Genomic DNA, 21,834 nt, shown 5'->3' with positions numbered 1-21,834 from the left:
CAACGCTGTAGTAGTGGAGTTAATATGAAATATTCGACACATGAAAAATAATGGCTGAAATTCTACGGGAGCATAAAAATATATAAATATATAGAATACGGTAAAAAAGTTTTATCGTTGTGCAGCACTGAAATTCTTTTGATATCACACCAGATGTGTGATCATTTTTATGGTACCGCGGTCATTTTTCTGCACACGAGAGCTAATTAGACCGGGACCTACAATTTATTGCCGATTCCGAACGGCAGCCTTTTTTACAGCCGAAAGGTTGGTACGCTAAACCCTTGGTGTGGAACTCTCGGGGGTAGCAATCTTCGTAAGTTGCCGTATCTGTTGTACTCCTGCGTCAGGAAAGTTTCTGACAAGAACAAACCGGGTATCGAACTCGCGACACCTCTAAACATCCTTTGCATAGGCGGATATAGACTTGGAAGTCTGGAGGAGGGGGGCACGATGATGATGATGTCAATGCATATATACATTAGATCAGTCGACTCCACCTTTGACCCTGGGGGGGGGGGCGCCCCCCCCCGTATCTCCTCCTATGATCCTTTGGTACTTCAGGCGAGTATCTTCCTGGGCTACCGCGCCCACACGAGAAGTTGTTCATTTTTATGCCAAAACCAGTTTTACTTCCAGAATTATAAGAGATTGTTTTTATTTGACAGGTGGTAGCATGAATGGAGAGGTTCAACTCTTTTTCTCTCGTATATTATACTGTAATATAGGGTTACCAACCATCCTCCTTTAAGAGGACATGTCCTCCTTTTTGATGTCATTTCAAGCGTCGTCTTACGTTTCGAAAAATTCGCTTTTTTGTCCTCTTTTTTCAGGTTTCCGGAATTATTTATCATATTTTCTGGGGTCCTCTCAGTCTTCGGATCCGGTAACCCTACTGTGATAAATCATATTATTGCTACAATGGTACCACTGCTGCCATCTACAAGAGAAATAAAAAAAAAAAAATATATATATATATATATATATATATTTTATGGCAAGCATAAAAACATATCAACTGGTGTCATGATGTATGAAATTTACATCAGTGTGTAGCATGAAAATAAAAAAATATATACTGCATATGGCATCATATTACATGTTGTTAATTTTGATGGTGCACACTGGTTTTAAACAACCAACCAATTTTTTTCCAGAACGGTTATAGAGAATTCTGTTTTTATTTTCTAGGTGGCAGCAAATGAATCCCAAATCAAATTAGTTTCTTGAATCTATAATAATAGAGTATAGTTATTTTTGTTATAGTTATTATTGTACACAGAAAGAAATTGAGAAACATACTTAACATTCTTCGTGAAAAAACGAAGAAAATACAGTGATGTACAATAAAACCATTCATTTGAGGAGTGAAAAAATGTGATTGACTGTGTACTTGACTGGACATTGGATTTTCACACGATAATTCAAAAAGGAATGGTAAATGTCGAGCAGCATAATGCACAGATTGTACTGCCGAAGGCGATAAGAAAAGAACAAAAAATAAAAATATCGATAGTGAAAAGAAGAGAAAATTGGGGAATGGGGTATCAGGTGCTTATACGAATAACACAGAAAGAAAAGCAAAACAAAACACACACAATAGGCAAAAAGGAAGGGTTTCTTCCCTCCGTAGAGAGTATCAGATTTTCCCTTCAGGGAAAAAAACAAGCACAATCTAAATAGATTCTATTCCTAAAGGAGTGAAAAGTGAGGACATGTGATGATGACGAAGGGTGAGGTTTAGGATAACGTGAGACTCCAACCATTTTACTTGGTGATCTTCAATTGTGTGTGGAGGGGAATATTGACTCTCTCTGAAACAGTAGCAGCTTCCCCCCCACCCCCGCAAGATCGTCCAAGACCGGCGAAATCCAAAGCCAAGTAATCAAGTGATGACTGCGGACGCCAAAGAAGTAAAAAGGATGAAATTGTACCTTACTCCCCTGTGCGTATGAAACGAAGGAAAAATTGAGAAAAAACAAAAACTCAATCCAGAAAAAAAACCCCAATTCCCAAGTACTGAAATGTTTGCTGTTTTTCTTTCTTGAGAAAGATAAATTGAAGATCATTCATGTGCCGTATATGTAAGCCATTTATACCTATTATATTATTAGTAAAATTTATTTTTTAAACTTTTCCTCCCCTTTGGATTCATTTTAACATGTTACTTCTTGAAAAAATAATAACAAATATTCAAATTTAAATCATTATTCTCTCTTCACGGGACTCTGATACACGCCTATTTAATTTTTTTATTCATTAAGGCTCGTTTAACTCAAAGGCATCATATCGTATATTTATTCTGTTGATCAAATTATCATAGTTATAAATATCAGTGTTTCTTAATCTATTGAGGAGGGCTCTCATACCTTTATCAAAATAAATTTTCAGAAGTCCTCAAAAACTAAGCTCCGGTAGAACTATCATTGAGAATATTATTTAATATTATTTATGTAATATTTTATTTATCTCAAAAATTTGGTATACATATTTTGGATTGTAAAAATTATATAATACGCTATTGCAGCACAATGTTCCCTACCATATCTTTAACTTTTTTTTTGGAAAATTTTCAAACATTAAAGGAAAGAAAAATATTATACGACTTATTAACACATTTTGCGTAATAAAATAGTATGACATCAATCTAATTGAATAAAAATTGATTAAAAGAAAAAACTGTTCAGTCCACCAAGAAAAACATTTCAGATCTATTCATAAATACTTGATTAATATTAAAAAAATAAATGAATAGATAAATAAATAAACCACCCCACATTATTTGATTTTTCAAATTTAATTTGAATTTTAAATTCAATTTTTAATAATTTCAATCTTTCGCCTCATTTGATGAACTTAGCAGTTTTCTTCATATATCTTCATTTCCATTCAATTTTTATTTAATTACATTGATGTCATACTATTTTATCGTGCGCGCAAGGTGTTAATAATTCATTTTTCCCCTAAGTGTTTGAAAATTCTCAAAAAAATAAGTATGTTTTAGACACGGGGAACTGGGGGGGGGGGAATACTCCGGGCGGCAAAATTTAGAGGTGGCTGGGAACAATGAACGCCGGTATACAATTATCGAATTTTAAAGTTGTGGGCGGCGGTAAAATAATGTTTGCCCCGGGTGGCTGAATCATGTTTGCAAAAATCCTAATTACGGCCCTGATTAGAGATACGGGGGAACTTTGTACTGGCATAGCATAGCATATGCAATCGAAAATGTATATAACTTGGAAATCACAAGGGGAATCAATTTTATCTATAGCATATACAATCCAAAATATGTGTACTAAATTTGAAATAGCTTGAGACTCACCAAGTATATTTATCAGAATTTTTTTAATTCCCTATTAATAACTTATTTAATTAATTTATTAATTTTAATTTGATTAGGGTAAAAATTTGAAGTCTGTCTACTCACCAGCTGCACCAATGTCGTTGGCCCTAGGGTGCGAAACGCTGGTGTGTACTTCATAGGCAGACAAACCTCTATACAACGTCTTACTTCACTTCTCTGTAGAACAATATTTTTTTCTAATTTTTTTGGTATTGCCTTTGATCTAATGTTCGGCTTCTTCACAACGATAAATCCTTCTATTGCGATGGTGTTTTGTTTTAAAAAGGTTTTGAAGAAAGTGATATAACAATATTTTTTGTATCGCTCACAATTACGAGTATTTTCCGAACAATTTTGAACGTGCTCATTGTTCTAAAGTGCATTATCTTGTAAATCCAGCGTTTTAACAACGCCGATTTTCAAGAGATGTTGGTTATCGGCATAAATTTTGTGGTCCACGATGATGATGTTGAAGCCCGGTATAATGGTTTTTCTTCCTTTACGAAATTTCTTCTTGGCCTACCGCATATCGTTATATCAAGATTGCACTGCGAATGTGATAGTCGTGACATAAATTAATTATTTTTACATAAACTTTCCATTCTTTTTACATAAAATTTTTTCATTTTTTGCATAAGCTTTCCTTTTTTCACATAAACTATACATTTTGTTATATAACTTTGCATTCAATTTTTTACGGATTTGATAACCTCATTCGTTCAGTCCCTTTTTCCATTAAAGTAGCTTCATTATCATTAACCGTGATTTATTTTTTATCTGTGATAAATTTTTTATGTGACGTGTTCACGACGTTATCATTTATTGTCTATCAATGAATTTATACAGTAATTTGTTTTTGGCACTTTTTTAAAAAAATATATGTTTTTAAGGAGTTTAACTCAAATTTGCTATAATTTTTTGCTCAGTGTTTTTGAAAAACTTTTGTTTTTTAAAAAGTTTTCTTCTTTCGCAATTTCAGAAATGGAATTTTTCATACCTTTTCTTTCTGCATACTACTGAATCTGATTACGACGGTAAGTATGCAAAAATTTTAGATTTATTTATAGTAATAATTTTACACAATTTTCTCTTATGACGAATCTCCATTTTTTATTTTTCGAGTTTTCGAGAAAAAAAAACATTGTCACGCCATCATAGTTTACGAAAGACTATTCAATTACCACCGGATTCATCTAATTGATATCTCGTTTGAGCTTTTCTCGAGGTTTCGAATCTTTTACACATTTTGAAGTATTCTTTCTTTGAATCAACAGCAAGTTATGACAGCTGTCTTCGAAGAAGAGGAAAATGCTTTGACGTTCATTTCTTTGACGAAGTAAATATATATATATATAAACCAGAGAAATAAGAAATAATATATAGATATTAAAAAAAACTTCAAAAGTCCACGAAAGAATTTATCATTTATTTTTATCTTTTTAGGACGGCGCCGTTAGTGACGTGTTGGCAACGAACAATTTCATAGATGACTACGGATTTGGCGCTTTTCTAGGTCGCCGCCTGGCGAGTCTCTGGCTGGAGAATATCCTACATCCTCACCGACCCTTCCTTCCCCCCTTGACACATAGAAGCGGTGACCCTCCTCCTCTTCAGTCTCGCTTGACTCGTTGAAACGTGCAGCCAGCGATGGCTGGAGGAGAACAGCTGTACGAACGCGAGAGTCAACAGAAACCGGTCCCGAAAAGCACTTTCTCAGGCTTTTGAGAAAGACATAAAAGAATAACAAAAAGTTATGGCCGACCAGAACATTGTGTCCGAATGGCTCCGTTCCCTCAGACTCGTTCAGTATTCCGACAGCTTCATCGACAACGGTTATGACGACTTGGAAATATGTAAACAGATCGGAGATCCGGACCTCGATGCTATAGGGGTCGAGAACCCCTCCCACCGCGAGATAATCCACAGAGCTGTCCGAAGACTCGTTCAAGAGGGTGGAACATCCGTTTACTTCACCTTGGAAGAGATCAACCGAGGTCGAAGGCTGTCCGACGACGTTTTCCAAGTGGACAGCAGCTCCGACGACGATTCCAGCAGTAACGTGGTGACGGCAGTGGTGTCCTACACTTCTTCGCCGACGCTCAGTAGGTCCAGCAGGAACAGTAACGCGACTAGACACCTGGCAGCGAGACTCAAGGCGAAAGGGCAGCTGCCCCGTGCCCCTATCGAGGAGTTCGAACAGGGACCGTCCTCGGTGGTCGTGGAAAGTTCCCTAGAAGATGGTTCGGCGCTTTCTGGATGCATGCCGAGGTTGTGCGGTGGAACCACCACTCCCATCGGCGACGGCCCTTATCAGTGGTCTTACGTGTCTGAAGAAGCCGCTGGGACTTCATCATGTAGGTCCCCGGTTGCTACCATCAGGTCTGCTGTGGGACCCAGACGTTACCCGGCCGAAAACGGCAGACAGTCTTCGTCGACCGGTGGCGGTTCGTTGCCCAGGAGGTTCGGACCGAAGTGCTCGGGTTCGAGGAATGTACTGGAAGATATCGAGGCTGACGATGCCAAGCCCATTGTGGCTAGTGGTGCTACTAGTAATAATACCGTAGCCAGACGTTACGCCGACGAGTACGAGGAAGGTAAAGCCGAACTTGGGAGATATCCCAAGATGCAATTGAAGAATATCGTGAAAGAAAAATTGGTGCGCGACGGGATTCGACTCAGTGCTCAGCCATACTCTAATCCGGTAAATATACCTCATTCTTCGATATTTATTTTCATTATACTAATACACGAGAAATGTTTTTGCATTTAACCTTTTAAGTGGTTTTTAAAATTTCCCTGACCCACGTGTTAAGAACCCGAGATATTTCCTGGTGACCGAAATAAAGCACATCGAGTTTGACGAGATATCTCGGGATTGCCGCTGTGAGGGTTAAATGTACGTGGTTAAACGATAAGATATGATTTAAGGAACCGCTATATTCAGTGTTATCCGAAAATATAACCTCGAAGAGTAATTTCACTCCTCTTTAAAATTTTAGGGGCATTTTTACAAAAGGAGAGGTTTCTTTTTATCAGTGAGAAATAATTTTTTATGAAAAAAAAATAATTTCCTAAAATTTGAAGGAGTACTTTCACTCCTCAATGAAATTTGGAGGAGTAAAATTGAATTTTGATGCGTGAATCACGCATCTCGACTCGTATTGGCGAACACTGGTATTATTATCCCTTACGTCTTGGTGGGGGGAAAAATCACAAATTAAATGATCACAACTCGCATGCATTCTGGCCATTAAAAGGGTCTGAGATGACGCAAAGAAGGCATGGGCAAGGAAGACATGAGCAAAGAAGACATTATAGGCTTAAACATGTATCCGGCCCATGGGCCCGAGCCCTTCTCAATATCTGCCATCATCTCCATAATACAAATAGAAATATTGAATTTGAGCCGCCCTCCACAGTATTTTTGGGCGCTCTCAATATTTTCAACAATTTCACACTTCTTTGAGACATGGGTATCAATTACGTTAACTAGTATTTTTTAACTTTTTCTTAACGTAAACTGGTGGGTGAAGGCATTTTGATTAAATTTGGGGGCCCCTGCCCAATGTTCCATTCGCCGATGCAGAAATCAGGCATAGGATATCAGAGACGAGTGGAATGAAATATCTATTACCTTATTCACTAATACCTGTACAAATACCTTCACGTAACTCATGAGATGAGAAAAAATTATTGAATTTTTAATAATATTTCACATGATGCAAACTCACACACACAAAAAATTCAAAATTGCATGAAAAACACAAAATTGCATCAAAATTTAATTGAGCTGAAATTTGGCGCAAAATCCATTTGAATTAAGTAGTCCTATGCCACTAAATACTAACTACTACTAACTAATTAATAGTAGCGATGTACTAATGGAATTCAGCAGTATCCCAGGATACTCTGAGAACGGTCAGGAGTGTCACGAGATATTTCGAAGATAAAATTGTATCGAACGTAGTGATGATTCCCAAACAGGGTGTTAACGAAGTACCTTGAGATCGAGCAAAAAGGGTGTATCGAGAAATTAAAATCCTAAGAACGTCAAAAGTTTAAGAATGCTGTAACACATTGCAATGGTATACATAAAACAGTCAAAAGTTGAAGGAATGATATCTGAAATGAAATAAAACAATTTCATTAAATGTTTAGTTGAAACGTTCAAAATATTTCAAAGAACTTTTAAAATATTCGAAGATTCTTGAAGCAATTTAAAATCGTTAAACGAATGGAAAATATTTAGAATCATGCAACGATTAGAATCAAGGCCGTATTTAGACTTGACCATTATGTGCATCTGCATAAGCAACAAAAATTAATTGGAGTCTAAATTCTCGGTATGAAAGATTAAAGTCTGCTACAACTTTATGATGAGTTTATAACAACTTTTAATTACGCAGCAATACCGGGCTTTGTCATTGAACCGGTATAAAAACAATTCTGCACACAGTATCTGCACATGTGTACTTGTTAATATTGCGTACGATTAGTTTTGTTGTACATATAAACATATCCGAGGATGATGTCACTATCCGCTATCCATACGAAGGTTTTCTTTGTAGTCTAGTGGTCTAGGCCGCTCATTCGGAAAGTGGAAAGTGAGAGGACTTGCAAGTGCTTCTTTCCTAGAGTATTCGGGAAGGTCAATGTGGAACCGCTGGTTTAAAATGTTTGAGAACCACTTGTGTAGGTTCACAACATTGCCCCGTATTTTACTGGGCATACCAATTTTTCTCCGCATTATCTGGCACGTGGGAGGGGCGATAGCTCCCTGGCTTTCCCGGAATCATGTCTGGTTGATGCTGGATAATACTATTCCAAAGAATTCTGTTGATTAAGAGAGTATTATACAGATTTTCTCTTCCTGAACTGTACTGACTTCTTATTATTGATATTGACCACTGAGTGAGGCCCTCCCAAGAACTTCCCATGTTTCATATCAGACTCCCTTACCCCCTAGAGCCGTTCCCATGATAGCAAAGTACGAGGCCGAGCCGTAGGGGGTTTGAGAAAAGTTCCCGAGTCTTTTCCTACCATATACTCAGTCAGTCTGTCTGTTGAACAAGGTGCACTGGTAGCCTGCATACAGAAAGGTGGTTGGTGGAAGAAAGAACAAAGTAGAAGAGGTTTCCCCCGTACTCCCTCATCCTATACCTACTTGTTTTGGAATTCTCTGAAGATTATGCACTTTTATTTTTTTTCAGGTTGAAGGAGAGGGGACCACAGAGAACTGATGCCCCTCATATGAGAGCATATATATTTTTACTCTTTAAAGGCGTATAATACGGGAGAAAAAAAAAAAGAAAGAAAAATTCCCCTAGGTATTTTTATTTTTATTTTTTGGAAGTTTTGGGGAGAAGAAAAACGGAAGTGATAAGACGAACTTGCCAAAGAAAAAAAAAGAATAAAAGCAAGTTTTAGAATGACGCTATCTGGAATTTTTGAAATTGTTTCAGGGTCGCTATTCCGGCTTTAAGACTGTTGTGGAGGAGGGTGTAGCGCGATATCTATTACATAAGAAGCAACAATCAAGAGAGAGTGGTAGATGTTATGATCACTGGACTGCGAAATTGGTTATTGAGCCATTTACGGGAGAAATGAGAAAAGTGGGAAAATAAAAAACGGGGGAGTTTTGGGAATGCCTTTAACATTTCTGAAACAATTTGGTACGGAGATCGGGTTTCTGTGTGTAATATGATTCTTTTTTTTTATTACCATTTTCCGTGAAATTTACCAATTAATCGTGTCTCTAGAAGATGACTTCTCTTGATTGCATGTATTTTTCCGTATAAGTATTTACAGCAATCTCACAGGGAAAGTTAGTGTAAATTCATCGGTTTGTCAAAAATTTTATTTCTTACAGGAATTTTATGTATTTTTTAAGTTGCAAAACAATTATGGAAACATGTTGCTTTGGCTGTCAGGTGGCGATGCGGCTATCATTTTAAATGATCTGAACTTCACGTGATATTTTATGATAAGAAAAGAAAAATTGACGAGTTCGCAAAAGTTTTGTGTTTTCTGAGGGAATTGCGTCTATTTTCGTTTAGACTTGGGCACACAAGGTGTTCCATAAATTCGCAAATTGTTTAAAAATTCACAAAAAATCGAAGGAAGTTGTGCATTTGAATGCGGTTTTCGATAAAGTTATTCTCACGAAAAGAGGGATTTATCTTGGTACAGACAAAAATTACTTCAAATTTTCGTCGATACAAAGCGCTGCACGGAAGTAAATCACTGGAAATATGTAAATTATTAATTATTATTAATTTTCGTATATATTGTCGGGTTTAAATGGTAAAATATTTCTTCTTTCGTAGCTGTCTATCAAATTTCTGTAGAATTTTTCGAAATAAGCATTCAAGATTTCTTTTTCGTCGTCAGATACTGGTGTGAAAGTTTTGTGATTCAACAAAGTTTAAGCCATGCCACGACTTTCTCTTTGTTACTCCATTTATTTTTATTTTTTAATTTCCATTGGTAAGGATTAAATGCATTTCAGAAAGATTGCGGAAGATTCTTTTGACAGCGGTTTTGTCAGGTTTCATCAGAACTTATGTGTTCAAGTTCCCCCCCTCCCCCATTGAAAAAAAAGGAAACATATATATAAATTTCTTCCCTCTCAAACAGTCAATTTCCTCTACTGAAAAAAAAACTTGTGTTACTACTTCACAAAAAAAGAAGAAAAGAAATGATAATCCTCTTTTATCCTCAAAACTGAAGTGCTTGGGAGTGAAAATTGAAGCGAACAGCTTGGAATAAGATTCCAAAGTTAGCTTTTGCTTGCTCTACCCTGCACTGGTGAATTTTACTGTGATATTCATAGCAACCTAAAAAATGCTTTCCTTTTTTTTAAAATTTCTAAATTGCTAAATTAGCAATGGGGGCTCACTTTTTAGGGGGTTTGGAAAAAGGAAAACTGCCGAAATAATTTTGAGTTCTAGGGTACCGGTAATCAGTTACAGTGAAACTCGATGATAACGACATCGAAGATTTTTTGAAAGTTTGTTGTTGGTGGACATTTCCAAAGACATTTTAAACGTGAAAAGTATACTCAGACACCATCTAACTCAAAAAAAAAACAAAAAAACGAAAAAACGAGTTATTTCACAAATGCAAATACAACGCTACAACAGGCAAAATGCCCAACGAGGTGACTGAGAAGGTGGCACTATGATTAATGTGAAATTGGGGGGGGGGGGGGGGTACATAAACATGGGACATTGTCTTTTGTTGCAAAAAATGTTGCCGATTGTCGGCGAAATTGACAGTTGTTGCCTATAAATAACTCTTAGCTGGAAATAAGGTGCTAAATTAAGTCTGCAAGGAATTAAAAATTGTTTCACGGGAGAAGAAAATTCTTACATTATAATTTATAAATTATGTAAATTTTCTTCATCCCTGAATTTAGTAATAGAATTGAAACCCGCTTCATTGATAAAACGGAACATTTTTATAGCAATTTTCTAGAAATTTATTAGGAAGCAAAAACAAAAAAGTGACGAGAAATATATCGTTATAACCGAGATCGTTGCGTTTTCATCGGTGTTTAAGCAAGTTTTATTTCCATCATTCTCCACAGGCTTCAGTCGAGGCAGCAAATTATGGACGCTTTAACCAAGGTGTCGTAACAACCGAGTCTTTTTACAAGTTTGAAAAGTTACATTTTTTCCAAAGTTATCTTTCAATTACATCTATAACAACCATACAATATAGGAAGCAGTAATAAGTGCGGGAAGCCAACAACCCATTTTTTGCAGATAAATGTGTGTTTTTGTTCAAAAAAAAAAAAGTGTTTAGGCTCGGCAGTTAAGTCGCTAAAATTATAAAAAAATAACTTTCATATTCCATCATTACTCCCTATACGGAAGCTGTATGGCAGAAAACATGCTTTACTTAGTTGTTTTCCCCTTTCATAAGTAGTCGTAAAATTTTCCGAATTGTTGTTAGTTTAATGGCACTGAGTTTACACAGTCTCATTTATGAGACTAAATAAATGCCTTTAAATATTCAAGGGGCGCATGGATAAATTGAAGTCGGGAAACTAACTACAGCAGGGCTTGACAAATCCCAGTCGCCATGGAGACTAGAAAATCGGTATTGGTGCCTAAAATTTTCTAAGTGCGATCGATAAATTGGGTACAAAATTTTCCGATTTCATGACAGTGTGCCTTTTAACGTAATAGCAAGGGGATATTAAGTCCAGAAAAAGTAGAAAAAGTACTACAGTCAAACGCGGTTATAACGACCTCGGCTGTAACGACAACTTGGCTGTAATGGCATCTCATTTGAACCGTCAATATTCGGTGGATCTTGCTTATAACGTCGAAGAAACGTGAGGGCCTTGGATATAACGACACATTTTTTGTCACTTCGATTCCGTTTCCCAAGAAAATTCTAGAAAATTCCCAAATAAAATGTCCCATTTTTTTTTGTTGAAGCTTACTCTACCTCAAATACTGAAATTGGGGACGATGATCGTTCGCATAATTTATAAATTATATTGTAAAAATATGATTTAAATACAAAAATCCTAGCATATTTTGTCATGTAGAATTTTTTTTTGCCGTAAAACAAATTTGAATTCCTTGTAGACTTGCGTATCACTTCATTTCGAGCCAAGAGCTATTTATTATAGCAATAATTGGAAACTTCGCCGGAAATTGCCAAGAAGCCACAATTTTTCCAAAATTTCCAGAAACAATCGACGATGCCGTGTATATGTCGTGTAATTTCTCGTATTTTATTTGGAAAAAATATGCTCATCCCCTGACCATAGTGAATAAGGAATTGATTGCATCTGAGTATATTTTTCATATTTAAAATGTCTTGGAAAATGTCAGCTTCGGTTGTAACGACGCCTCGGTTACAACGAAAGAATTTCAAGGAATATTCTATGTCGTTATAAGTGAGCTTCATTGTATGTAGGACAATTTTTCATAAGCCATACACTATGCTTGACCCCTAAGAAAATTTGGCTGGCACCCAATTTTACTTCCGATTTGTTAAGCCTTGAGAACTGCAGTATGGAATCGCGAAAGTCAGTCTCCACTGGTATATAATAAGAAATTCAAGCCAGATCTTTACGTGAGAAGAACTCGTTTTTTTTTCTTCTTTTTTCTTATTATTAACGTCTGAGGCCGAAGTGGGAGTAGAAGTGGAAATATTCATGTTTGCAGAACCCAGAGAACGTTTGTTCTTATGGCTCAACCTATTCAACAAAACGTGCGCTTTCAATTTTACAGTGTGGTGTCTAACCCCTTTTCCCGCCTTTCTCTTCTTCGTCTCGAGGTTCCTTCCAAAACTACTTAGATTTTCGTATTTCCGCTCAATCTCCGTGCCTTCAAAAAAAAGGGAAAAAAGAAAAAAAAAGGGTTGTACATAAAACTGCGTTTTCTTTAATGTAGGTTCAGTTTTCTATCATGATAATAATTTGCAACCTCTGATCCTCCATCTACTTGCAAACAAAAAAAAAAGTTTCAATTTATTGTTCACTTAATAACATTCTCAGAATAATTATTCTGCTGGAAACCAGTGAATAAGTATCACATTTACGAATGTTTTTGACACAAAAAATTAAAATAAACAAATAAAAAAATTTCTGCATTCAGTGAATAGTGATTCTGGGAAATTCTTTGATTTATCAATAATTTCCAGCCAATTAACCCTAGATAACAACTTAAATCAGTGTTACTCAGTAACTGATCTCATTCGACTCATATAAACTACGAATTAAAAACAAGCATATTTTTATATTTCCATTATTTATTTCAATCAAAATTAGCTTAACTTAAGAGAAGTATTACAATAAATAAATAACAATTTATAAAAAAATAAATGAAATAAATAAATAAATAATAATAATAAAAATATATATATTTTAATTTATATATACGGGGTGATTATAAAAAAACTATCCCGACATATGGGCCCCTAACTGTCATACCATTCACAGAAACTGAATGAAATTTTGGCATAAGGTATTTTGAGGTATGCGCTCAAGAATGATATGGAAAACAACAGTTACGGTTACAGTGAGAAAATTTCGAAAATATCAAATGGCAACAACAAGTTTTTTGTATTGGAATGCGATCTCCATACTGAAAAACACTAAATAGCGTTGGAATGGCACCTGTAGCACGAAAATCCCAGGAGCTAGGCAAGTAAAAAGGACTTTGCCGTGCACCAGAGCATTAATGTTCGTTTCATTCGTCACACCGTTTCTTCGGCTGAGATCCCAGCCTGATTAGTCCTCCACAAGGTCATGTGGAAAATTTGTGAAACACAATAAAATGCTTTATTTTATGCTGCTTCTCTGTCCTTATTGGTTGTCCTCACTTTTAGCCTATCTACCGCCGGTGATTTTCATGCTGCAGTTGCCGTTCGAACGCTATTTAGGGTTTTTCACAATGGAGATCACATTCCAATACAAAAAACTTGGTGTTGCCATTTGATATTTTCTCACTGTAACCGTAACTGTTAGAGTGACACTGTTGTTTTCCATATCATTCTTGAGCGCATACCTCAAAATACCTTATGCCAAAATTTCATTCAGTTTCTGTGAATGGTATGACAGTTAGGGGCCCATATGTCGGGATAGTTTTTTTATAATCACCCTGTATTTTAAAAAGAACTCGTTTTACTAATTATGAAAGTAGTGAAAGTGAGATGGTGTGAGCGTGAATCTCGAATTCGAAAAAATGGCAGGGTTCGGTAATCTATTAGACGAATGTTTAGCTGTCTAGGGTTAAGTATTTTTTGTGTAAGAATTATGTGTAAGATTTCAAAAAAATCCAAGTGTTAGTATTTCGATAAAAATCTGATAATGGATTTGATTTACATGAGGTTCCGAAGAATTTTTAGTTCACATAGTGGGACTATAAAATTTATCCATTCGATATGTCCCACGTATATACAGCGTGTCTCATAAATTCGTGAAGATTTTAAAAATTCATAAAAATGGGAAAATTGGTAGGCTACACTTGGATGCAGTTTGCGAAAAACTTATTTGGTAAAAGATAAAAAATTAGTTCAAGTTTTTGTTGATAGAGGGAGCTGTACACCAATCCGGCAGGAGTGGTTGGACCTGGAAATTTCTTCAATCTCTTCTGTGTTTGCGAATCTTCAGCTGGTAATTCGTGACGAAGGTAAGGGGGTCATTTAAGTATTACGTCAGCATCGATGGGAGGAGGGGTTTCGGATTTACTGACTTGTGATGACAACGGGGGGGGGGGTTTGGATGATGCTTACGTCATCAACCACCCTTTATGAAAATATGAACTATTCTTGATGGCATCTTACTCGGTGCGCCAAATACGAGAAAAATCTTTCGCTAGTTTGTGGGCAGCTGAACTAACATTCTTCTCCTTAATGATAAATCCCTTACAAAGAGAGCCACTTCAGCGATCTCTAAATGTTTCACGGATCCTTCAAGTGCTCTGAAACTGTACAACGCATCACTCAAGTGATCCGTATTTATGCCGGGGATCACATTAGTAATCTGGGAATATTCCGGGTAACTCGAGTGATGTAGAACCGCACCGGGGGGGGGGGGGGGGCGGCGGCGCATAAGTGCTCTAAAATTGTGCCACATGTACACATGAACTCAAGGGATCTCTAAATGTGCCACATGTACACATGAACTCAAGGGACCTCTAAATGTGCCACAGATCGTTTGAGTGTTCTGGAACTGTGCCGCGGGCCACTTAAATGCTCTGGAATTGTGCCACGGGTCATTTAAGCGATCTGTAAATGTGCCACTAAGTTCATTTTTACAAAATTGTGTTTGGGGGGGCAAGCCACATCACATAAACTTCAGGGCCGCATTTGATCCGCGGGTCAAGGGTTTACCACGTATGGCTTAAAGGGTGGGTCGCAATGAATTTCTTAGAGAAATTTTGAGTTCTTACATTTAAAAAAACGTTGAAACTACCAAAAATCGATTATACTAACATATAAAGGCATTTTCTTTCAAATTTAAATTTTTTTGAAATGTTTTTTACATTAAATTTTTTTTTGTCTGGGGGAGGCGCACGAGTGCCCTATGGCCCCTCCCACGTACGTTTCTGATCTCACCAATATGTGTTAGGAGTTGGGGGCAGTGCTGACGAAATTTTGCTGACAGGGGGGGGGGGGAGGGTAAAAAATGGCTAAAAATTTGCTTACGTAATACTGGAACGGCCCCTAAACAACTTCACCAATGCCAATATCACAATGAAAACCTTATGTAAGTGCACGTGACAGGAAAATTCAAAAATCAGCTGTTAATCGTATACCCTGCATTTTATAGCACTTTGATTTGTGCATATTTTCAGTGATTTTCTTTCATGCGGCGAAAAATTGAGAGTTCTTTATTGACAAAAATTTGAACTTTTCTGTGGAAAAAAAAGTCCTCCTTCGGGAGAATACCCTTTTTGCGAACCGCATTCAAATTTGCCAATTCCTCAAATTTTTATGAATTTTTAAACTATTCTCGGGTTTATGGAACACACTGTAGGTGCTGGCTTGTTATAATCTACTTGTACGCAGGGTAGTCTTTCCGTCGGCTGCAGTAGTCCTTAATGCAGAGTAACAGCCGAGACTATGACGTTAATTTTTCTAAATCTAATTTGCTTACCTCGGGGTCCCACTAAAGCCTGAAGCCAAAAAGGTTGCTCCTGCGTTGCTACGGTCTTGGTGTGACAGAAATAAAAATCTTTCAGAATCTTAACAGAATCCTATATATATTCACTGGTTTTGTGATAACTAGAGCCCGGAAGTTTAGGCACTAAAAATGGTCGAAATAGGCCAAGCAAAAAGACATTAAAAATGCCTAAAATACGCAATAAAAAGGGGCATTTATAATTTTTGGAAGGAAGAAAACAACTAAAAACAAAGGTATTAAGGGTACAAAAACTAGCTGAAAAATTGGTTGCACTGAATCCGTCTATTGTTTTAATTATAGTTTATAATAACTGCATTTTTTTTATCCGAGTTAAATTGATTTCAAATCCAAAATAAAATGCTATTAGATCCTGAGGATTACGCCAATTCCAAGACTATCATTACCAGACGTGGAGCCAGTACAGAAAATGATCCGTGGGCTCCTTCGAGTTGCGAATAATTCTCATTTATTTGTTGTATCATTTGGAATAACCATTATCATTTCTATAGTTGAAACATGGCTATCTTATAAAAAAAAATATTATCCCGTATGCGGGACTTCAAATGCGGAGCTCTGTGTGGCCGCATCTATCACACACCCCTGAGGGCGACTCTGGTTAATTTAATTAAATACTAAACATTTATGTTTAAAGATAGCCATGGTTGTGTGCAGTGCGTTTATGGTGCAAAAAGAAAACAACAACACATGAGCCCCAGAGAGCTCTGCCTGCTCCTACTCCGCCTTCTATGATCCATGAGGTCAATTCAAGACCTTTTGGGACAATCATCGGTCTGCTATACACATACAACGCAGTCCAATGCCTGAGCGAGACACATGATGTGGAGCCTGGGGATCAAATTTCTAACTTTTCTTTTCTAACACGGACTGCGTTCATCTGAAGCAAAATCATTCACGTCTAACACCATCCGGTCAAAGCAAATGCCAACACCAATCTCTCAGATCACTTAGTTGCGTCTAAATGGGGCTGGGGGGGGGGGGCTTTCTGATGATAATACTGACAGCTGAAAATTTTAAAAAGAGCGATTTTTTGGAGCTTTCAATGCCCAAAATATCCAAGTTCTACAGATTATAACCTCTGAAATTCACTAATAAACTTAAAACTATGCTGAACTGGGCACATATTTATGGCACGAAAATTTCAAAAAAGGCATTTTTACCGAAATGTTTGAAAATAGGCAAAAAAAAGCATCCATGGCATTTTGCCTGAACTGTCGGGTTTAAGTGATAACCATAAAAGGGGCCGTTCAAGTATTATGTCATCATCGATGGGGGGGGGGGGGTGTTTCCGATTTGCTGATTTTTGATGACAAGGGGGAGGGGGGGTTTGGATAATGCTTACGTCATCAACCACCCTTTATGAAAATATGAGTTGGATTCAGAGGGGCAGAGCTGATGACGAAATTTTGCTGACAAGGGGGGGGGGGGTTCAAAAATGGCTAAAAATTTGCTTACGTAATACTTGAACGGCCCCTAAGCTATATATATAGTATGGAACAAAGTAATTTTTTAGATTCGAAAGAAATACCCAAACATAAGCTACATTAGAAGAAATCACGATTTGAAGAAAACTGGAAAAAACCGATTGATATTTATAATGTTATCACTCTAAGCAGGGAGATAAGAACCATTTTCATTACGCACCAAGTGACTCGGTTTTAAAATATACAAAGCGTATAGCGATATAAGAATGTCCGAAACGGCTCACAATATCTCTTTAGCAAAGTTCGATACGTGAGATGAATCCATACTATGATTTTTCAGTGGATTGGTTTAGAGCGTGCGACCTTGTAGATATGTATCACGGTTTTGGAACTACTGTATTCGAAACACTTAACTACATGTGTTCCTTGATGCTCAACCTGGTTTACTTTTAATTTAATGGTTTGAAATTTGCTCTAAAACTGCGAAATGCTTTTCAGAATTATATCTACTTAATTTTTTGAAAAAATTTCGGGGCTGAGGCATAGTTACGGCCGCGGAAGTTTTATCGTCTTTATAGCGAATATCTTGATGTATCTGGAAATATGAACATTGCAGAGACGTGACAAAGCATTCAAAAAGGACCAATATATGGTGTAGTTTTCATTTACCTCTTGATAAGCATCTCTTCTTGCTTATCATTTGATCGCATGACCTTCAGCCTTATCTCATTAAAGACTTTGATCCGTGTTTGTTATGATTGTTATGAATCAGTTATTACTTTGATGATATGTTTATATTTAATTTAGAAATTCATAGCAATGATTTTCGACAACACAATTCAAACGACTACCACTAATTCCAAGCTCTTATACACATTGAACATTGAAGGACCGGACGTAATCATTTGAAACATTTCCAAAGCTGAAGCTTTGACAAAAATAATCTAGCAGTACCCACTTTCAACGTTGTAAGAGTTCGTGTTCAAGAGTTATACTAATTTAATTCAACGGGTTGAGGGAATTTCATATTTCCGAAATGCTGCACCTCCTTAACCATGAAATGACCGAGGTTTTGCAACTTCGAGAAGTGAAAGTGAGCCCCGGTCTCCCATTTGAAAAAGTTTCTCTGCGAAGATCAAAAAGTTAACTCCATCAGCATAACACAGAGTTATACCCACCGTCCGAAGTCGTTTGAGTGGCGCAGTGGTAAGATACTTAGCATACAAATCGCCTTTATTTCCGAACCAACTCGATCGGTAGTAAATTGCTGTATGGCGATAAGACCGGAGTTGGTGTGCAAAGTCGTAGTATCATAACACGAAACTAATAACTGTAACAAAATACATATGTTAGAACACACATTCCGGCCTGTATCGATTCGTTTGAAATTCCGAAGAAAATCGATACAGTTTACGAATTGCATGTGTGCGGTTGTGGTAGCTCAGATGGCTATCAGTTTTATTTCATTAATCTCTTTCGTTCTTGCTTGTTTCAGATCGGTCATGACTTTCTTTGGGTGCATCCATAGGTTTCGATATTGCATCACACAGTCCACGCCGCTCAATGGGCGATCACATGGCGACTCGGGGTTTCTGATAACAATAACCAAATTATAACTATATACGAAAAAGTTCAGTTTGCAAGTACGGTGACCGTACATCTTGGTTGGTCGAACGGGATGCATGGTAAACGGGTACTGGTAAAAATGGGAAAACTATTTTGCTTTCCCACACATAATTGGTGGCAAAATGTTCAATCATTTCCAATTTTTTTTTCATTCTTTTCTAAAACGGGACTTTTTTCCCCGCTTTCAGCTAAATTTATGCATTTTTGTTATTCAGCCATTGAATAACAAAAGCCATTCTAAGCCGGCTTTAGAATGGAACTGTTTATCGCTAATTAAGATGTTTTTTAATGTGCACAATATGTTTCATAGATCCCTTGAGAAAGTCTCTCGGGAAAAGAAATTTGAATCTATTCAACTGAAAATTAATCAGCTCAAGAACTGAAGAAAAACGCTTTGTTTCGTCATAACTTTTACCTGATAACTTTTAACAAATTTTCCTATGTTGTGATATTGTTCCGTTCCATTCCTTGCAAAAGTTATAACAATAACCGAATGATGACATTGTCTGTGATTACAATAAGCATCGTCAACTGTATTTACTGAACACTTTTTATCCCGGGTAGTCCACAGATGGAACGTAAGACGCATTCTTTGTCAAAAATAATTTTATCCAACTGAATGTTCTTGAACTGATTGTTTTACGAAATTTACGTCTGTATACTGAGAACCATGTGTTGCGACCCACAGTCAACAATCTTCGAATCTCACGTTGAAGAATTAGCCTCGACCGTACCTGAGGCGAATTATACTTTTCTTTTCCTCTTTACGCATCTTTTACAATCTTCAAGCTGTTTTTTTTTTGTTCTGTTTTCCGAAACTTTAAAATTAATGTCATCATGGGACTAATCCCAGTCACATTCGGAATCTAATTTACATAAATGAAATATTCTTCTTCCTCTCTTTCTTTTCCTCCTCTTATTTTCGGAGAAAATAATTTTTTTTGTTTTGTTTTACATTTTTCTTATCTTCTGTCCAATTTTATTCTTTTGGCGTCTCGTTCCGGCGATAGGATCACACAACACACTCACACACTCTCTCTCTCTCTCTATCTCTTGTTCCCAACGAAAGAAAGCAGCGCTAACCTTCCTCAATGCTTTCCAGTAATTTAAATGAAAAGAAATGTGAAAGTAATTAAAGTTATTCTGCAGGGACAAAAGGGGGAAAGAAATAGCATTGGCTGAAGAAAGTATTTGGAGAATGAAAAAGGGATCGTTTCCTAATTGCGTGTGAAACTTCATTATTCAGTTTTTCTTTTGGCATTCAACATTGTTTATCATCGATAACGACATTTTTTTTCCCTTTCAATGTTGATGCATTTTTGTATGGAATCGAATTATAACAATAGAACTTCTCAGCGTCGGGAAAAAAATTACGAGTTTTCTAAGTGCTATTATTCATTGTGAAGAAAGTTGATATACCGTGGTGATGATAATGTAGTTTTCCGAAATCGGATAAAAATACACGTGTATTGTTATTATTATTATATTATTATACAATTATCATTATACTATGCAATACATTCTAACGATGCATAATTAAATAGAACTATATATTCTAGCTTGAAAATTGGAAATATTTCCATTGATATTTTGCCAATTTGACGGATGACGATGATGCGATGCACAGACTTCTCAGTCGCAAATTAAGTGAAATTAAGTAATGCGTTTCATAATAAATATGTATTATGAGACGATAAACTTTCGTTTATACAAAGGACATCAACGTTTCTCGAATGGAACTCCATGGAACCCCAGGTTCTTAGAGGCAAAATTCAGGCATTTTCCATTTTCACTTAAAAATATGAAAGAAAGATGGCGACATACTCTAGTATAACACGAAATAAGCATCACTCCGACACATGAATACGTTAGCTTCACTCACGAACAGTTTAAGTAGTAGTGGTTGTAGTAGTAGTGACAAATAGCTCTGGCAATGTTCTAGAAAAGTTTTTAGTGTGAGGAAAAAGCCTTTCTGCAGAGAGCAGCCAAAGTTTCAGCACACAAATCACAATCCCAACGATGTACTCAATCGGCTACTCTCCTTTCAATTTTGTAAAATAGATGTCGCTATAATTTGAAGAAAAAAGTCCGCGCCTTTTTTTTTTCAAATCAAATCAAATCTATTGTTATCATATAACAGTATAAAAAAAGGGAGGGGGGTTATGTTTTTTCCTAAAAAATAAAACTATAATCTCGGCTTACGTTAGGGTACTACGGAACGTTTACGAGGTGCATGTACGGTTATTTAATAATAGTACAGGTTTCTTTTAAACATGGATATTTTGTTTCCAGGGCTTTGCAAGGGTAAAATATGTCGAAAAAAGCTGCGTGCAGAACATCGTTTCAAATCCGGACTACTTTTCTTTTTGTCTTTACAATGATCTTAATATTATAAAAAGGATTTCATAAGAACAGAACGGTAGATTATCCAATAAACCAGATTGGTGAAATTAAAACAATTGTGCTTTATTTTATTGTACATACTGGGTGCATAGCTAATGGCACTCACCTCAAATTACTGGCAAACCGTTAATCCTGGAGGCATACTTCCAATTATAAAAAGTATTCAAATAACATATGGGCCTTAGATAAGTCATTCGTATTGCAAAGGGTTCTTTAACATAAAAAAATTAACTTTTTTATACGGATATTCTGTGCTCAAAACGCCATTAGAAAGTATTTGCCCTGTTTCTCCTGAAGCCAACAAAAACGCCTCTCAATCCCATCTATGATGTTTTTCCCTCAACCTTCTTTGTTTTTCGAATTCAAAT

The 21,834-nt window shown here is 36.5% G+C and overlaps 1 protein-coding gene across 1 annotated transcript in view; it reads left to right on the top strand.

Moving 5' to 3' along the window:
- Positions 1–4,951: 4,951 nt before the first annotated feature.
- LOC149076543 (uncharacterized) overlaps positions 4,952–21,834 on the top strand; it is a 374,649-nt gene continuing 357,766 nt past the window's right edge. The window contains exon 1 of the mRNA XM_089244125.1: positions 4,952–6,047. Coding sequence (XP_089100251.1) covers positions 5,100–6,047 — 948 coding nt within the window. The 5' untranslated portion in view covers positions 4,952–5,099. The remainder of the gene's footprint in view (positions 6,048–21,834) is intronic.

This window comes from Pholcus phalangioides, unplaced genomic scaffold (genome assembly GCF_987345545.1).
Source record: "Pholcus phalangioides strain wild (caught in Gottingen) unplaced genomic scaffold, Ppha-v1.0 ptg000015l_1, whole genome shotgun sequence".
NCBI classification, from domain to species: Eukaryota; Metazoa; Arthropoda; class Arachnida; order Araneae; family Pholcidae; genus Pholcus; species Pholcus phalangioides.
Note: the sequence above shows the minus strand (reverse complement) of the source record. Positions and strands in the feature narration are given on the sequence as shown.